The 17,702-nt window shown below is 45.3% G+C and overlaps 1 protein-coding gene and 1 long non-coding RNA gene across 3 annotated transcripts in view; one reads left to right on the top strand and one right to left on the bottom strand.

Moving 5' to 3' along the window:
• Bzw2 (basic leucine zipper and W2 domains 2) overlaps positions 1–9,645 on the top strand; it is a 56,393-nt gene extending 46,748 nt beyond the window's left edge. For both annotated transcript variants that reach the window (XM_041658585.1, XM_041658584.1), the window contains exons 10-12: positions 868–1,006; positions 8,183–8,305; positions 9,200–9,645. In XM_041658585.1, coding sequence (XP_041514519.1) covers positions 868–1,006; positions 8,183–8,305; positions 9,200–9,228 — 291 coding nt within the window. In that variant the 3' untranslated portion in view covers positions 9,229–9,645. The remainder of the gene's footprint in view (positions 1–867; positions 1,007–8,182; positions 8,306–9,199) is intronic.
• Positions 249–16,290, bottom strand: LOC121452421. The gene is made up of 3 exons (XR_005974849.1): positions 16,256–16,290; positions 9,766–9,819; positions 249–506 (listed from the first exon to the last, which is right to left on the bottom strand). It is a non-coding gene; the product is annotated as an uncharacterized LOC121452421 (long non-coding RNA).
• Positions 16,291–17,702: the final 1,412 nt, after the last annotated feature.

The raw sequence follows: 17,702 nt of genomic DNA on the forward strand, positions 1-17,702 counted from the left end.
CGGAGAAACAAAAGAGCAAGTATATGCCAACTGTATTTCTTCAGAACCGAATTAAACATAGCCTGTCTACATTTTTTTTTCAAATCTGCCACTGCCTAAAATGTTTCAAATAGGAGAACATTAAACATCTCAAAGTGGACTCTCACTAAAAACATCACAAGCATCCACACAGTCAACTGTCAGGGTCATACATTAAAGAGAAACAGAGAAACGTGAGCTAATTACTGACTGTATTTCATGTGGACGAATACCCAAGCCTTTTGTTAAGTAAACCATGGATAGACATTGGAATGAAAGAAGTAAATTGATTGTCGGTTGTGTGTTTCAGGCATAGATCAGCATGCCTATGCATTGAGGTGAGTGGAAACCGTAGGTCTTGCAGGTACAATTCAGTTAGGAAGTCAGGGTCAGAGTGTGAACCAGGCGGCCGTAGATGATGACGTCGGGGTTTGTGAGGTGAGAGGAGAGGATCTGAACCATCTGTTCCAGCTCAGTGATGGGGATTTCTAGGAAAGGGAGATGAGGGAGAAAGCGATGGCTAACTAGACCAGCGGAGAACCAAAGACACTGGGGGGTGTAGGAACAACAGCAAGAGACCCTTTGTGTGGGACTTCAGGAAGTGGAATCCCACCGTCCTGACTGCAGAGGTGTGCTGTACTGTATCCTCAAGGATGCGATTCCAAGTTCCACAATGCCCACCAGCATACACAGTGGGTTCTGCCATCACCTGGAATCCAAATGGAGCCTCATTTTGTCTCTTTTTAGTGGGTACAATGACAATAATCTAGTGAGGGCCACTGGCATACAACCCTAACAACCCTGAAACGGGCCTCCAGGTCTCACCTTTTGCCCTCTGCTCTGTTCCAGCAATACGCTCCCCTGCTGGCTGTGTTCAGTTCCCAAGGCCAGTCAGAGCTCGTCCTGCTGCAGAAGGTTCAGGAGTACTGCTACGACAACATCCACTTCATGAAGGCCTTCCAGAAGATCGTGGTTCTCTTCTACAAAGGTACCGTCGTGCCTCGTCACTGGCCTCTGTGCTCTGCAGAAGCTCCGAGAGCAGAGCCGGTGCCGGGCAGGCAGAGCCGGGCAGGGCAGGATTGCCAGCCTGTCACTAGGGAGGAGCCCCAGAGATGCTAACTGGTGAACATTTAGGGGGTGACCGTGTCACAGGAAGAGAGAAGGCATGCCCTATGTCAGCACCGGGTCATGAACCTTGCTAGTTAGGCACCTAAGCGTTTCTAACTGGTCAAAGCTGCCAGAAGACCGAGCACGAGCTGCTTGTTTCTTGGCTACCATGAAAGAATGTAATTACATAAGATAATCGAGTCTGCTTCTGAATTGTAACAATTAGCTCTAATAACAGTGATTACCAAAATGCTATATATACCGTGTGCAGACCCATTTCGGTGCCACAAGGCTGACTTGTTAATGACTGGAATAGTTAGCCTTTCGCTTGATGTTTTCGTCATTTGGCCCAGCCATTCTCCTGTGTTTCTCAAGGCAAGGCTATTTTTAAGGATTCACATTTACTGCCTTTTCATGGTATTTATAAGGTTTAGGTTGCCATGACAACCGGCGCTGGAAATGAAAGTTAAAAGCTCTCGCTGATCTCAGTCTCCATACCTACAGCATACAAAAGTGATCCTGGGCTGCTTCAGGGCTAGATGATGTAGTTTTGATATGGGGGAAGGAGCAATTGGGAGATACACTGTGAACATTATAAAAGGCTCATTAGAGGTTATTACATGCATAAGCAGTATGATATCACTAATATAAAGTAATATAAGTTAAATGTTTATTTTCCCTTTCTATTCTTAAAATAGCCAAATGTTTTCCTTAGTTTTCACTAGCGTGTATCAATCAAACATGTGACGTTTTTGATCGTCTTCTCCCCGATCCTGTTGCCCACACCTGTGTCCCCACTCCCCGATCTCTTTCATCCCTACCAGCCCGCTTTCACTTTCACGCCTAAGTGAGCTTAGCCAGGCTTACGTACAGATGCACCCCTCACCCCTGCTCCCCAGAGTTGTCTACTTAGGATAATAACGTGACATTTTCTGTTATAAGTCTTTACGTGGTTGAGTGATAGGCATTTTTAAAATGCTTAGTGGTATTTCACTGTGAATTTTAATTGGCCATCCAGACTCTTAATGCGAATACATCTCACAAGTGTACGGGGTGATGGTTCACGTTTGCAGAACAATGATTGTGTTGGTTACTTTTGTGTCACCTTGACCCCAGCGAGAGTCCCTTGAAAAAGGGAACCGCTGCTGAGATAATGCCCCAGCAGTGTGGCCTGTGGGAAGGTCCAGCTCACTGTGGGTGGTGGTCCTGTGGGCTGTGAGGAAGCAGGCTGAGTAAGCCATAAGGAGCAAGCCAGTAAGCGGCACGTGACCTCCGGGTTCCTGCCCTGGCTTCCTCGGATGATAGAATACAAATTGAAAGCTGAAATAAGCCCTTTCTTCCCCAAGTTCCTATGGTCAGTGTTGTATCACATCAAGAAACCCTAACTAGGACAGTGAAATATTTCAGATATATATGTGTGTGTTTGTGTGTGTGTGTGTATAAACATAGTCACTGTGCCGGGAGAGCAGTTCAGTGGGTAACGGTGCCAGAGGGGACAGACAGCTGGAGTTAGATCCTTGGGACCCACATGGTGGGAGGAGAGAACCAACTCTTCTCAAGTTGTCCTTGATCTCTACATGCGGCTCACTGTAGCATGCATAAGTAAATTATCTAAATATAATTTGTTTAAAAAATTTAATTAAAACAATTGCATTAACTGCTAAATCTCATTTGAAATTATCTATCATTAGTTCTATTTGGATGTGGTCCAAAGATATCGGAATTGGGGCTCGCCAAATGAACGCCCCACTTAAAACCAAACCTGAGAGGCTAGAGAGAAGACTCAACAGGCAAGAGCACTGGCTGTTCTTCCGGGGGACCCAGAATCCATTCCAGCACCCGTGTGGTTGCTATCACATGTCTGTGACTCCAAGTCCCTGGGAACCAGCACCCTTTCCTGGCTTCTTCCAACACTGCATGCACAGGGCACCCAGACATACATGCAGACAAAACACCAATACACAAATAATTAATTTAAAAAGGAAAACCCTGGGAGCTGGAAGGGTGGCTCAGTGGTTGGGAGCACTGGTTGCTCATGCAGGGGGCCTGGCTTCATTTCTCAGCACCCACGTGGTGGCTCACCACCATCCATGGCAATTCAGGGGGTCTGACCGCCTCTTCTGATGTGGTCTCTGGATGTGCTGTGCATACACATCTGTAGGCAAAACTATCAGTTGAAGAAAATGATTTTTAAAAAGAAGTTCAGGTTCTGCTGCCAGTCCACCTACCCAGCAGCGCTTCTGCCCGCCAGTGCCACGTCTGACTCACCTAACACAGTACAGAGCTTGAGGGACAAGCGGGTTCCCTCTTTCTGGGTTTCACTTGCTTTCTGACCCAGCGCTGTGCCCTGTCTTCTCCCCCAACCCACCGCCGCCTCCATAACTGAACAGTCTCCGAAGTTTTCTATCAGAGGCATCATAGTTAATTTCTCCATAAGAACCTCTGTTACGGGGCTGGAGAAATGGCTCAGTGGTTAAGAGCACAGGCTGCTCTCCAGAGGTCCTGAGTTCAGTTCCCAGCAACCACATGGAAGCTCACAACCATCTATGTGGGATCTGATGCCTTCTTCTGGGATAAATGATGTGGGAGTGTCATATATCAATCTGTTGATTTCATTGTTAAGCAATAAAGAAACTGCTTGGCCCTCATAGGTTAAAACATAGGTGGGAGGAGTAAACAGAACAGAATGCTGGGAGGAAGAGGAAGTGAGCTCAGAGACGCTATGCTTCCCCTCTTTGGGCCAGACGCCATGAAGCAAGCTGCCAGGTCAGACATGCTGAATCTTTCCCGGTAAGACCAGAGCTACACAGATTATTAGAGATGGGTTGATCAGGATATCAGAATTAGCCAGTAAGGGCTAAAGCTAATGGGCCAAGCAGTGTTTAAATGAATACAGTTTGTGTGTTGTTATTTCGGGCATAAGCTAGCCAGGCAGCCGGGGTGCTGGGGATGCAGCCCTGCCACTCTTATTACAACAGAATGGCGCCCAACGTGGGGCCCGAACCCACGACCCTGAGATTAAGAGTCTCATGCTCTACCGACGGATGTTAATTATTATTTTTAGGTAATTTGTTAATTTTCCATGAGCCTAATTATACATACAGCCTATTTTCTTGGGTAAAATATTGTACGTTTCCTCTTGAGACCATCCCCTGGAGGATGGATGCTCCTACCACCATTAAGATCATTGCTAGGTTACCATGCTTATTTTTTACTTGTAATCGGTGTTTCACTTGTACGGCAGGAGGTATGTGCCTCATTCGTTTCTATGGGGATGTAGATGTTCTTTGTGCCCGGAAAGCCTAGATGAAGAGTGAGCGTGAAGTTGTTCTCTCTGCCCGACTCTGATATGTGACGCTCACCTGGAGGACTTGCTGAACCGCAGGCCAAGGTGTCAGAGAGATGGATCCGTGCTTAGTGCTTGACGCTCACCTGCAGGACTTGCTGAACCACAGCCTAAGGTGTCAGAGAGATGGATCTGCAGTTGGTGCTTCCTACCGAGGGCCGGGGTTTGGTTCCTAGCGCACATCATGAGTTCACAGCTGATTGTCCTCTAACTTCACCTCCAGGGGGTCCCATGCCTCTGGTTTCTGAGAGGCCTTTTATTTTTTTCTTTTGAGGGGTGAGGTCCCCCAGTATCCATAGTGTCCAGGAAACTTCTGTGAAGACCAGGCTAGCTTTGAATTCACAGAGATTTCCCCCTGGCTCTGCCTCCCAAGTGCTGAGAGAGGAAAGATGGCTTCCACCATACCAGGCTTCATTTTCTCATTACAGAAACCTCATACATTAAACCCTGTGTCTTATACAAATATTTCTAGAACAGTTTCTTATTCTAGTTTTCTTCTTTCTTTCTTTCTTCTTTCTTTCTCTCTTCCTTTAGAAAAAAAGTGAACACCCGTCTCAGGAGATACTTGCCAGCATTCTTAGGGGAAATTATTTTTTGACCTGTGTCCCTATGTGACACTCCCAGTGTATAATTCTGATTTTTTTTCTAAGTTTCTGGTGGCATAGTTTTAGACCTTATTGTATAAATAACATGTTGGAAAACTAAATAGTTCTCAGCCTCTTTATTCTGCCTCTGTGTTTGTCTATTGTTTGTGAAATGAACCCATGCTATCTGGCCTCTCTTTTGTTCAGTGCTGGAAATTACATAGACAGAGGAGCTCCCCACTTCCTAAGTTGCAGGATGGAAGGAAAATATGTTATCTAGCCCGAGGGAACACCATAAGTTTGTAATTTTCACAAACCCATCTTCCACATTTCCATAATAGGATAAAAATATCCCTTCCTTTCTCCATTCCTCGGGAGTTCTTTTTAAAACCTAAACCTGGTGTCTTTTGCCTGCAATTCCAGCTATACAAGGTGGCTAAGGCGGGAAGAGGCAAGGCCAGCCTGGGCTAGAGAGTAAAACCTTCTATCAGAAAGATCCTTACTACATGTACCAGGCTTGGAGCCCTGAGCTCACAGAGATCGCCTGCCTTTCTGTCCCTAGCTCTGGGATTAAAGGTGCCACACCTGAAGTGTATGTATGCTGATGCCCTCCAAGGCCAAAGACTTTGGATTCCCATGGAGGAGTACAGGCGGTCATGAGCTACCCCTTTAAGGTACCAAAAGGACCTTAAGGGGCAGGGGCAGAGATACATTGAGCTATTTCTCCAGCTTCCCTTCAACTTTTTGATAACCAGGTATGCCTAACTGTCCCAGGCAGTGGCTTTAGTTCTTTTTTTACTCCCTAGAGCTAGAAATTTGATCTTTCAACAAATATTCACTAATAAATGGGGTTCTTTTTGTTTGTTCTTATTTTTGTTTTTGTTTCTCCAGAGAGGGTTTCTTTGTGTAGCCCTGTCCATCTTGAAACTCACTCTATAGACCAGGCTGGCCTTGAACTCAAGAGATCTGCCTGCCTCTGCCTCAGGGGTGCTGGGATTAAAGACTTATAAATGGGGTTCTTACCATCTCAGAATTCTCTATTGTACTGTTGTGTGATTTTAGCAGACAATATATTTGATGTGGTTTTGCCGGACTTTAGATGTCATTTCCATCCCTGTCACTGACATGCTTTGCCCTCTGTGGGGTGAGACAACACCAGCATGCGCTCTGCCTGGAAAGGCGTGCAAGCAGGGCCTCTGAGTGGCGGGTGAAATCGGCTGCCTTGCTCACGGGTGTGATCCCCATTGGTTAGTGTGTGGAAAGGGTCCAGTTTCTACTTGTTGTGTCTTATAACCACCCTATTTTTATAACAAAAGTAGTGGAGAGGGAGAGAGACAGAAAGACAAAAACTACATATGGCTAGCCATCTATGCTGAAAATTCTTGCATTCCTGGGGGACGAGTGATCAAAGGAGCTAGGAAAATACTGAAATCTAAGTCACTTCAAGTGTACCAGGGACAAGGGAACTTAGCACCCCTAATTAGTATTCTTGAAAATTCTTGTATTGCAACAAGTCTCCTCCTGAAGTCATAACCACCTGACTGATGGAGGTGACACCTGTTTGCTAAACCAGCCACACCGTTTATTTATTTTAAATGCCTGGGTGTTGTGTCTGGATGTTTTGTACACCGTATGTGTGTGTGGTTCCCGTGGAAGCCAGAAGAGGTCGTTCTCCTGGGACTGGAGTTACAGGTGACTGCTAACGGCCACATGGGTACTGAGAATTGAACCTGGGTCCTCTGGAAGATCAGCCAGGGCTTTTAACCACTTGGCCATCTCTCCAGTGTCCCCCTCACCATTTCTTCAGCTTAATCCAAGATCCCTTTCTAAATACCTGAGTGTTTTTAAAAGAAAGTAAAACTAAATGCTTTTGTTATGAAAGTTGTACTGATGTCTTAAATGGATATCATATTAAATAATTCCTGTGATATTTATCAATCAAAATTACTTTTAATTGCAAATATATTGTTAGAATGACGCATGAATTTTACATCTACTTATCAGTACATGTAAGGGAATAGACTTTTAAGGGGGACACAGTCCCAAAAGACAATTAATTCATTAGGCCTCTGGCAGAGTTTATAGGCTGTTATTTTCATATTTCCCAGCGCTTAAGTGTCCTCCATTCATGATAACTTAATGGTGTACCATTTACAATTTTAGATAAAAGGCACTTAACACTTCCGCTGTGTCTCTCTTCCTGTGGCCCTGGGGAAGTTCTGCACTGTGACGTGGACTATTATACTCTAGCATGTAATAACTGAATGATGGCGTGTGGTGTAGAAGGTCGGTTGTCTGTCCATCCTGTCCCCGAAGCTCATCTTTGCTTGCTGGCATCATCATGCACCCTGCCTTCATCTTTTCTAATTGCCATTTTTCCTTAACAGACAGAAAAGGGAAATCTGCTTTAGAAGAGCAAGTAGCCATTTGGTTGTTCCTTGTTTTATGAGACCAGGCCCTGTGTGGGCTGACGAGTTTAGCATTCGGAGCTATTCCTAGCAGCTTCCAGCTCCTAGGCTCGGGTGTCTGTGCCTCATAAACGAGGTTGCACCTTAAGCAGGATGCGGTAGAGCTTGTAAGGGCATGGTTTTCTAAAATATTGGAATTGCTGATCCATTTGTTAAAAAGATTTCCTTGCCCCAGTGCTGACCTGTGTGGCTTGCACTGTCTCCTGTGGATGTGGTTGCAATCACTGTCACCAAGAGGACATTCTGTTCTACTCAGAAATGAGCAGAGAGAGAGAGAGAGAGAGAGAGAGAGAGAGAGAGAGAGAGAGAGAGAGAAGGAAGTCAAATGTCCTCTGTCAGGTTTTACCCCAAACTAGAGGGTCATGTTTTCTCATTGGCACTGTAGGATTCAACAAGCCGCAGCAATTCCGTCCCCCCACACAGACCCTTGGAGCTGGGCAGCAGTCCTCCTGTACACATACACACACACACACCCTTGGAGCCAGCGTTGTAAGCATATTCTGGACACAGATCCATGCTGATATCTGAATCCTTGTCCTCATGAATGTCCAGAAAATGCTCCTAACTCCCTTGCCACCTCTCCAGAACCGCCCCCACACTGAGTTTTTTTAAGCATGCCATCCCTGTTGTAACTTGGCAATCTTGCTTTCTGACTGCAGCTGACGTTCTGAGCGAAGAAGCCATCCTCAAGTGGTATAAAGAAGCACACGCCGCCAAAGGCAAAAGTGTCTTTCTCGACCAGATGAAGAAGTTTGTGGAGTGGCTCCAAAACGCAGAAGAAGGTAGACTTCATTTGACAACTCCGGGGGTCACTGGACAGATGCTTGGTCACTGTATTTCAGGTCACCTCCCCCTCGCTTTCCTTAACATTCTTTATGTGCCCACATCTAAAGGCAAAGTAATACATATTTTTTAAAGAATTAAAAAAAAAAAAAGGAACTCAGCTTATCCACTTGGTGGACTATGGCAAGGATGAAATGGTGGGGCTTAGCCACACACGGTGAGATTAGTGGGGTTTCAGCCCCTTCAAGTGAGCCGTGCTCGAGACAGAAGCACAGCGTGAAAGCCTGTCTTAGAATCAAAGGTTAAGCTCCTCGGTGATGAGTGTGGGCTCTTTGCATTGTTAGAAGGCCAAAGTTCACTGGGAAGTTTGATCTGCTCTTAGGCTTTGCCTAATGAATACATGGTAAAAATGTCCCAGGCTGACGACTGTAGTGATATTTTGTTTGTAATCTAACAATTAAGGTTGCCTGAAGGTCGGAGTGGAGATCTGGGTCATTAGTTCCACTGAAGCCGGGCGGTGGTGGCGCACACCTTTAATCCCAGCACTCAGAGGCAGGCAGACCTCTGTGAGTTCAAGGCCACCCTGGGCTACACAAAATTGACCCAGTCTAAAAGACGAACAGGTGGTGGCACACACCTTCAATCCCAGCACTGGGGAGGAGGAGACAGAAAGGGATGTAAGGTGGGAGGAGACGGGAGAGCAGATGCAGTCTGGAGATTCCTAGAGACAGCCCAGTTAAAAGGTCTGTCTAGTAGCTGGCCACTCTGCTTCTCTGAGTTAGATTGCAACAAAATATCACTACAGCCCACAGCATTGGCTGCTCATTAGAAGTTCATCCATAACCTCACTTAAGGGAGCCTGATAATAAAAATTCCCTTTCTTTCTCTCTTAGAATCCGAATCAGAAGGTGAAGAAAACTAAATGTCTCAAGCACACTGCCTAACTCCACACTTTGCGGACGGGATTGCTGAAGCATTGGGGGAGGGAAACTCGGCTTCTGTTTTACCAAGGAAATAAATGTTAGGCAGCGAGGCCTCCCTGCTCGGAGCTAGGAGGGGAAGGGGTTTTCATTTCTGTTTTGTTTAAACGGAGCCCTGAGGCATCAGCTAAGACACTTGGGACTCTACCTCTCGCTGTATGCTAATTAAAGCCATTCACCAAGGGGTCAGGTAGGAACCTGAAGCTCAATACTCATGTGACCCCTTTTTTTAGCTGTATTTTCAGGTACCGTGTGAATGCCCCACTGCTGTCTGTATCACAGGGCCATTTCAATAGTTGTGTTTCTTCCGCTCGTGGATGTGATTTGACAAACCAGTTTTTTTAAATAAATGGCTTTTTAAAAATCCCTGTGTTTTATGCTCAGAGTTCTTTTCGTTTATTGGTGTAGTGGGGATGGAGACGCCATGACCACAGCTGCTCTTAGAAAGAAAACATGTCATCAGGGGTTTAGTACATTACCTCATCTGGGCAGGTGTGGTGTCGAAGAAGGAGCTGAGAGTTCTGCATCTGAATCTAGCAGGGAGAAAGAGTGCCACACTGGGTATAGCTAGAGCATCTGAGACCAAAGCCTGCCCCCAGTGGCACACTTCCTCCAACAAGGCCACACCTCCTAGTAGTGCCACTGTCTATGGCGCCCATTTTCTTTCGGAACCCAGCAGGGTGTGTGAGAGCGTCCAACCCAGGCTTCGGGTGTAAAACCTGGCAGGCACTTTAGCCTGTTCAGCCAGCTCCTAGCCTCCCCCCCACACACACACGATTTTTATTCCTTCATTGTTGTTACCTTCTTAACAACACAGGTGTCATAATTTTTTCCTATCCAAACATTAAATGGTTACATTTCTTATCTATGAGACCTACTGTGTCTAGAAAGCTATGACCCCAGCATTTCAGGGGCTGAAGGACAGTTTGGGCCACACAATGAGCTTCAGGCTATCGTGGACTACAGTGTAAGACCCTATTCCAAATACTTTAGTGGGGGAGGGGGAGAAGACCTTAGTCTGGTCTTTCGATCATCTTCATGGTGAAATGGAAATTAACCCCAATATGTGTGTATACTGCCAGTAACATCTCAGAAGTTACTACAGTTGTTAAATATATAGTGCTGGAGCCCACAAGACTGAATAGCAAAAGTACAGCTGAAGACCAGTAGACAGATCCACGGGGAGTGCGTATACATTCCAGATGGAGAAGCCGATTGCAGAGCTTCAGGAACGCCTGTCTTCTGGATAGTCGCTGTCAGTTCTGTGTAAATCGCGTGAAATCCTGTCCTTTCTCCCTTCCAGAATACCCCAGCGGTGTATACGTCATTCATTAAGCCTGACTTCTGTACTGGCAACCGTATACCCTTCCACACCATGAAGCCCTGTGCGAAAGTATTCACGCAGATAAACCTTTGTTCTCCTAGTCAGATCTACATAAAGCTAATCCTCCACAACTATTGACAGGACTCGCTGACAAAGGAGCCCTAAGCAGGAGGCTCTGAGCTGAAAGACAATATGGCCTACTGATAAACAGGTCTGGGTGCCCCCAATTCTCTAACAGCTGATTCAGGAAGGTGTAATCTACTGGCCTTTTGCTCTGACCTAACAAGCTATTAATATTCTGTATTTACCCTTCACCTTGGTTTCAATTAACCTAAAATCATAGCCCAGGAAATTGACTGTTTCTGCCTTTACCCCTAGAGATACAGGAAATAGGTTTGAGTCACCAAAGCAGCGTCAGAGACGTTAATTCTCACCTGGGTGCTGGCAGGCACCCTGCTGGAGATGGAAACAGTTTCCATAGAGATTCCTATTAATTCAGGCAGCTACATGCTGATGCAAATCAAGCACCTCGCCTTCCTCCGGAGCCAGAGCCTAGGGTTGCTATGGTTACCAATGCTGTGTTCCCTTCTGCGGGGGATGGAAACGAAATGTTCAGAGCACAGCGGTGCTGCTGCGTTCCCCATGACTGTTCATCATAGATGTCTCCCTTAAAAGTCAGTTAGTGCGCGAAAGCTTCTTAGAACTTTGTGTGAATTCTTAATTCTCCTGACATCTGCCGGGGAGCTTCACAGCCACGTCCTCTCCAAGCTGCAAGGCTCCCCCTGGCCAGTTTCAGCCGTTTCCATGGTTGTTAACTGTATGAACTGGAAACGTGTGGGTGGGTAGAAGAGCAAGAGACATGAAGAGAACTTTGGAGAGGACACAGGAAGAATAAGCGAGGCCTGATTAAAAGACTGTGTGAACTAATGTAGTTTCCCTCAGACCTAGTTAGCAAGTTTTCTCCTGCCATAGTGAATCTCCGAACCCTGAGAGGTTTGATAGGCTTAACCCCAAAATAAACCTCGACAATATAGTTCCATGCTACTTGTATTGTCCTTGTGTCTGTTTCTTTTCCTGCGAGCTGAAAGAAGTGTGTATGTTAAGGGGTATGTTTGTATTCATGTATACTCAGGTGATTTTAGTTCTCAGAGGAGTCTGCTCTCAGTGGTAACATTGTAATAAGTCTGACCATTTCGGAAACGTTGTAGCCTTTACTCTTGAAAAACAAAGTGCTTTTGCTGTCAGGGCAAGGGAAGGTCCAAGAAGACAACAGTGCTACATAGACAGTTGAAACAAAATGAGGGTGCCCCTCTAAATGGCATAAAACCTTTCTTCTCCTGTTTGGTCAGGCAGTATATTCGCTGCTAGTTTTCTAAGGTCCTCCAGAGGGACAGAACTAAGTGGATGAAAATATACAGAGATATTACAATTTAGTAAGTTTTTAAATAGTAACTGAGATGTTGAGAAGCCAGTATTTGGCCATGAGGCTGGGTCGTTAGAAGTTGGAATGGTTCCAAAATAGCTGTCTGTCACTGAGGGGTGCTTGCCCATGGTCACTTAGTCTGCCTTTCCCTGTGCTGGGACTCCAGAATTCCCTGGAGAAACGCTGGTCTGTAAGCAAACCAATCAGCAGCAATGATGGCACACATCAGCTCAGCAGCCTTTTTAAGTCTGGGCTCCTGTCAGAAGGTGCCACCCACAATTGGGGAGGGGCTTCTCCATCAATCAGGACTGTTCTTCCAGCAAGTTTCCTACTCGGGTGATTCTAATGTGGCCAGTTGACCTTAAAACCAAGCATAATAACTGCCTTGCAGGTGAGAAGAAAGTGTGGTGTCCCTTGGGTTTTGTATGTGTATGTGTGTTTCACCTGCATATATAGCTATACATAGCATGTATATGGTGCCAACAGAGGACAAGTGGAATCATGGGCAGTGTGTATCACACTGTGGGTACTTGAATTGAACCCCAGTCAGTCTTCTGGAAGAGGACCCAGTGCTTTTAACTCCATTCCTGTGATAATCTTCTTTTATTACATTGTGCGTGTGTGTGTGCGTGTGTGTGTGTATGTGTGTGTATGCTTGCATGTGCATGTGCCTGCGCACACATCCTCATCCTACTCATATAGAAGTCAAAGGCCGACTTGGCAGCAAACTCAGCGCTCTCCTTTCACAGATGTGGGCCCCAGGGATTGAATTAGGTCACAGGCTTGATGCAGGTGTACCCACTGAGCCATCTTGCCCTAGAATCTGATATTTTTAGAGGACAGTTCTTTAAGGGAGGGGGGAAAAGGCAAGGAAGAAAGTTCCTGGTTTCTCCCAGACCACCATCAATTTACAGAAATCTCTATTATCTTCCTTCCTCTCCACATACATGAGAAGGATGTGAGATTAAAGGTAGTCACATCATAGAGCCTGTGGTGATGTTTTTGTGTGTTTTTCAAGACAGGGTTTTTCTGTAACAGGCTGGTCTGTTCTGGAACATGCTCTGTAAACCAGGCTGGCCTCAAACTCACAGAGATCCATTTGCCTCTGCCTCCCAAGTGCTGGGATTAAAGGTGTGGGCCACCACACCCAACAGTTTTCCTTGGTTTCTTGATACCTTGTTTTGCTGTTCTCTGTGTTCAGCTCATTTCTGGTATCTGATTAAGGAAACAGAATGGCTCTACCAGGCATCACAGCCAACTCCTTCAGCACGAGTTCATGAACAGGAATGAATGCTGTCAGTGCTAGGAATTGAACCCAAAGACTGCTTACTCCAGGCAGCTGCTCTACATAGCCCGACTCCTTTTCACTTACACTTTTATTACATTTATTTAATTATGGGGAGGGGGCACATGATTCCTATGTGTATGTGTGTATACACATGAGTATGTGTGAAGGTCATGGGACAACTTGTGGGAGTGGGTTCTCTTCATTTACTGTGCAGGTCCATGGGATCAAACTCGGGCCATGGGACTTGGCCACAAGAGCCCGTAATTCATAAGCCATCTCCCCAGTTGACACTTGTATTTTGAGACAGTCCTTCTCTTAGCTGCTCAGGCTGGCTTCGAGCTTTCAATTCTCCCATTTCAGCCTCCCATATCCCACTGAGATTATTATTTTTTACTAATAATTGAGAAGTATAAGACTGGTTTTCAGTGATAACTTTGGAGCATGTACTTGCCTTCATACTTGTCATTAAACAAACAGCCAAGCCTAGTGGTTTGTGCCTGTCATTTTGACACTCAGATGGCTGAGGCAAGAAGGATCACCAGGCTGGCATATATGGTGAGTTCCAGAGCAGTCAGACCTCCAGGATACAACTACCTAAGGAGAGGGGATGAGAGGCCAGGGGAGACAGGGAAGAAAGGACGGTAAGGGAGGACAGAAGAGAAGGGAAGAGAGGAAAGGGGAAGGGAAGACAAGGGAAAAGGGAAGGAAAGGAAGAAAGAAAATACTGTTTCCTTCTCTGAAAGGGCATTCATATTTCATATGGACTGAACAGCCTGTCCAAATAAAAGAAAACACAACTTGCTGTTGCTTCAGTGGTTAGCGTTTCTTACGGGTGTTTGCTGCTTGTGTGTGATGGAGAAAGATGAACCTGAATGTGCTTGCCTTGAGCTAGAAGCCGGCCCACTAATTAGCTGTTTAGCTAATGAGTAAGTCACTTAACACTGGTATTTACATTGCTTGATTGTAAAATAAGGGCCTAGAGAAGATCCATTCTTAAACAGTGACTGCGATGCCTAGAAAGCAGCCTGCATTGCCACCCCTCAGGCCTCATCCAGAGCCACCTGGGGGACTGCGAGTCCGGCTCAGCCTGGGCAGGCCTCAGGTTGGCTTTCTCCAACAAGTCCTGGGTCTTACTGGAGGCTCTGCTCTGTGGGCTCAGTGGTCTCCAAGATCTAAGCTTTGGCAGACCTCATGAAGCCCTTAGCTTCAGCCAAGGGAATCAGGGATGGGATTATAAGAGGTCTTGCCAGTCACACAGATGCTGTGTATTCTAGGTCAGCCCCTCCTGTACCATGTGACTGTCTCTAAAACAATCTTAAGAGGAACAGGGAAGAGGTAAAAGCCCTTGAGTGCATCCTAGTCCCCTCCTCAGCATTCTCTTCCTTTGGCACAGAGATTCTGTAGGCTTGCTAAGGATGGTCCAGACAGGCAGCAACAAAATCACCTGGAAGCCAGCTCAAAATGCAGGCTGCCAGCATCCACTCCCGACATCCCAGTCAGTTACTGACTCTGGATTCTGAGGTGTGATTGGCTTGAAAACAGGGTCTCAGATGTCACCCCATCTTGGACACATCCCAAAAGAGCCAGAAGAGCAACAGACAATTAGAACAGAGAGAGGCTCAGGCACCGGAACAAGTAAGGGTCTGGGGAGGTGGCATATTTCACTTCCTGGAAGGATGATTGAAAACCAAAGGACAGAGTGAAGGAGAAAGACAGGGACAACACAAAAAATGTCTCTGGGAACAAGGTGACCTGGCATCTTTCTGCAGCTCTCAGCTGATGTCAGGTGGTGGCTGTCGGTGTCCTGAGGCTGTGACTCAGCCTGTGCTGTGGAAATAGCTGCTGTGCACTCGTCATCAAGCGTGTGGGGACACCTTCCAAAGATGTTTTTTCTCAACGTTTTAATTCTTATTGAACAAGAAGATACTATATTCAGGTTTATTACTATTACTATTACTATTACTATTATTACCACTATTCCTTGTGTTCAGTGTTCAACCATCCCTCACAAGAGGAGGTTTTAAAATGCAGTGACTTGTGACTTGCCCGGCAGAGGTGACGCATACCTTTAAGCCCAGAACTCGGGAGGCAGAGGTAGGTGGATCTCTGTGAGTTCGAGGCCAGCCTCATTGCATGTCCATTCCATGACAATCAGGTCTACACAAAGAAGCCCTATCTCAAAATAAAGGAATAAATAAACAAATAAATAAAATAAAAAAGAAGAAAAATAAATAAAATACAGTGACTCTTTGATGAATATTTGCAATGTATTGCAAAGAAAAATCTAGATAAGAGCAGGGAGGAACTTGAGTGGAGGATAGATGGTTTGTACATGTGTATTCAAATCAGAGCTGAGGTGGAGGAGCAGAGTACACCTGCATTACAAAGATCAAACCCCTCTGCAGATCATAGGGAGATAACATCAGCTCAGTTGGTAAGGCGGCCCCCCCATAAGCATGAGGACCTGAGATCTGATCCCCGAAGCCCACCTTAAAAGGCAGGTGTGGCAGCAAACACAGTGACCCCAGCGTAGGAGGGATATGGGAGTCATGGAGACAGGCATATGCCTTGGGGTAGCTAGCGAGCCAGTCTAGACAACGTGAGCTGCAAGTTTAGTGGGACTCACTACCTCAGAAAGTACGGGGGAAGGCAGAAACACATCCAACTCCAACCTCTGGACTCCACGTGCACACACGTGTGCACACACACACCCACACACAGAGACACAATTTCAATGCAGCATGATGCTGCATGTGAGGAATCAAATGCAGTGACTCTCAATGTCTCTGCTCTAGTTGTCCATTGCTCTGCCGTCTCTGCATTTGATCAAAACAGAAATAAGTAAAAACCTAAAGCACAGGTATTTGGGTAAGTGGAGAAGATAAATTAAAATCTCTATGATTGCAAACTGTGGATTTACATCTGAAAACTTACATTTTCCGTTGCTGTCTCCTCTGCTTCTATTCCTGCATCTCTCCTTTCCTCCTTTCTCCTTCAGTTACCTGAAGAATTTTCAGAATTCCATTTTAGGCTTTTGTGGTGGCGTCCATCTATAATTAAAAACAAACAACAATAAAAAACAAAAAACAAACAATAATAAAAAAGGAATAAAAAGGCTTAATTCTCTCCCTTGTATTAAAAAACAATCTCTGAAAAAAAAATAAAAAAAAACAATCTCTGGACATAATAAAAAATTCAGAAGTAAACTCACTTCAGAATTTGTTACAGTTGTGCACTGTGCTTGTTTTAGACATGAAATAATATTCTAGTCTGGACACTCTGCTGAAACAAAAGAGTAACTCTAACAGGGACAAATCTGTAAGTCATGAAGGCATGCAGTGGAAGCCACTGCAGATTAAACTGAAAATGTGAAAATTATGTGCATACAGGAAGATTACAGAGAACTCGTGTGAGAATATGAAACGTCTAAGAGAAGCAGGCAGCCTTTAGCTGTGAGAGCTCCCCAAACTTCCCTGACAAGCCTGCTCACAAAATGACTTAGAGCTCGGCGTCACCTCTATTGCAGTGCGAGGTGCTGCAGAGGTCAGAGTCGGAGCCCCTGTCAGCATCTTGGTTTTCTCCTGGAAGCGATTATCCTTCCCTTGTACATAGGAACAGACAACGAAAGCGTAAGCAGTAAGGAACGCCAAGAGGAAAGTTTGGGGTTGACACATGTAGTTGGAGACTGTGTTTCTTTTTCCCAGCCACCCAGACCCGAATAATCACACAGAAATTATATTAATTACAACACTGTTTGGCCAATGACTCAGGCATATTCCTAGCTATCTCATACATCTTAAACTAACACGTATCTATTAATCTATGCATCGTCATGATACTGTGGCTTACTGGTAATGTTCTGGCATGTTTCTCCTTTGTCAGCTACATAGCGTCTCCTTGACTCTGCCTATTCTCTTTATATTTCTGTTCGGATTTCCTGCCTGGCTTTACTTTGCTAAGCCATTGACCAAAACAGCTTTATTCATCAACCAATAAAAGCAACGTATACACTGAAAGACATCCCACGTCAGATACAATGCAGTGCTGGTTCTGAGAACCAAATCCTTCAATCTGTATCTCAAGTAACAGGCTTGAATGCTACATGAATGTTTCCAAAAACCAGTGATCTGGTTTCTCATAAACACAACATAATTTAGATAACTCACTTTCTATTTCTGCTTTTAGAAATTCAGGTAATTCATCTGAGTTGTCCAACATAATAGCCAAGTAAGGAATGTGGACTAATAGTTTCTACTTGAACACATTATTTTTATCCTCTTGACAGATACTTATAAAAGTAAATTAGAGACCTGGACCAGTGTGATAGATCACCTTTACCTTAGCCATGCAAGCCTGACAACTCAAGTTCAATCCCAGAGTC

This window comes from Microtus oregoni, unplaced genomic scaffold, assembly GCF_018167655.1.
Source record: "Microtus oregoni isolate MIOR12 unplaced genomic scaffold, Mior012 000009F_ref0000495, whole genome shotgun sequence".
Taxonomy (NCBI): domain Eukaryota; kingdom Metazoa; phylum Chordata; class Mammalia; order Rodentia; family Cricetidae; genus Microtus; species Microtus oregoni.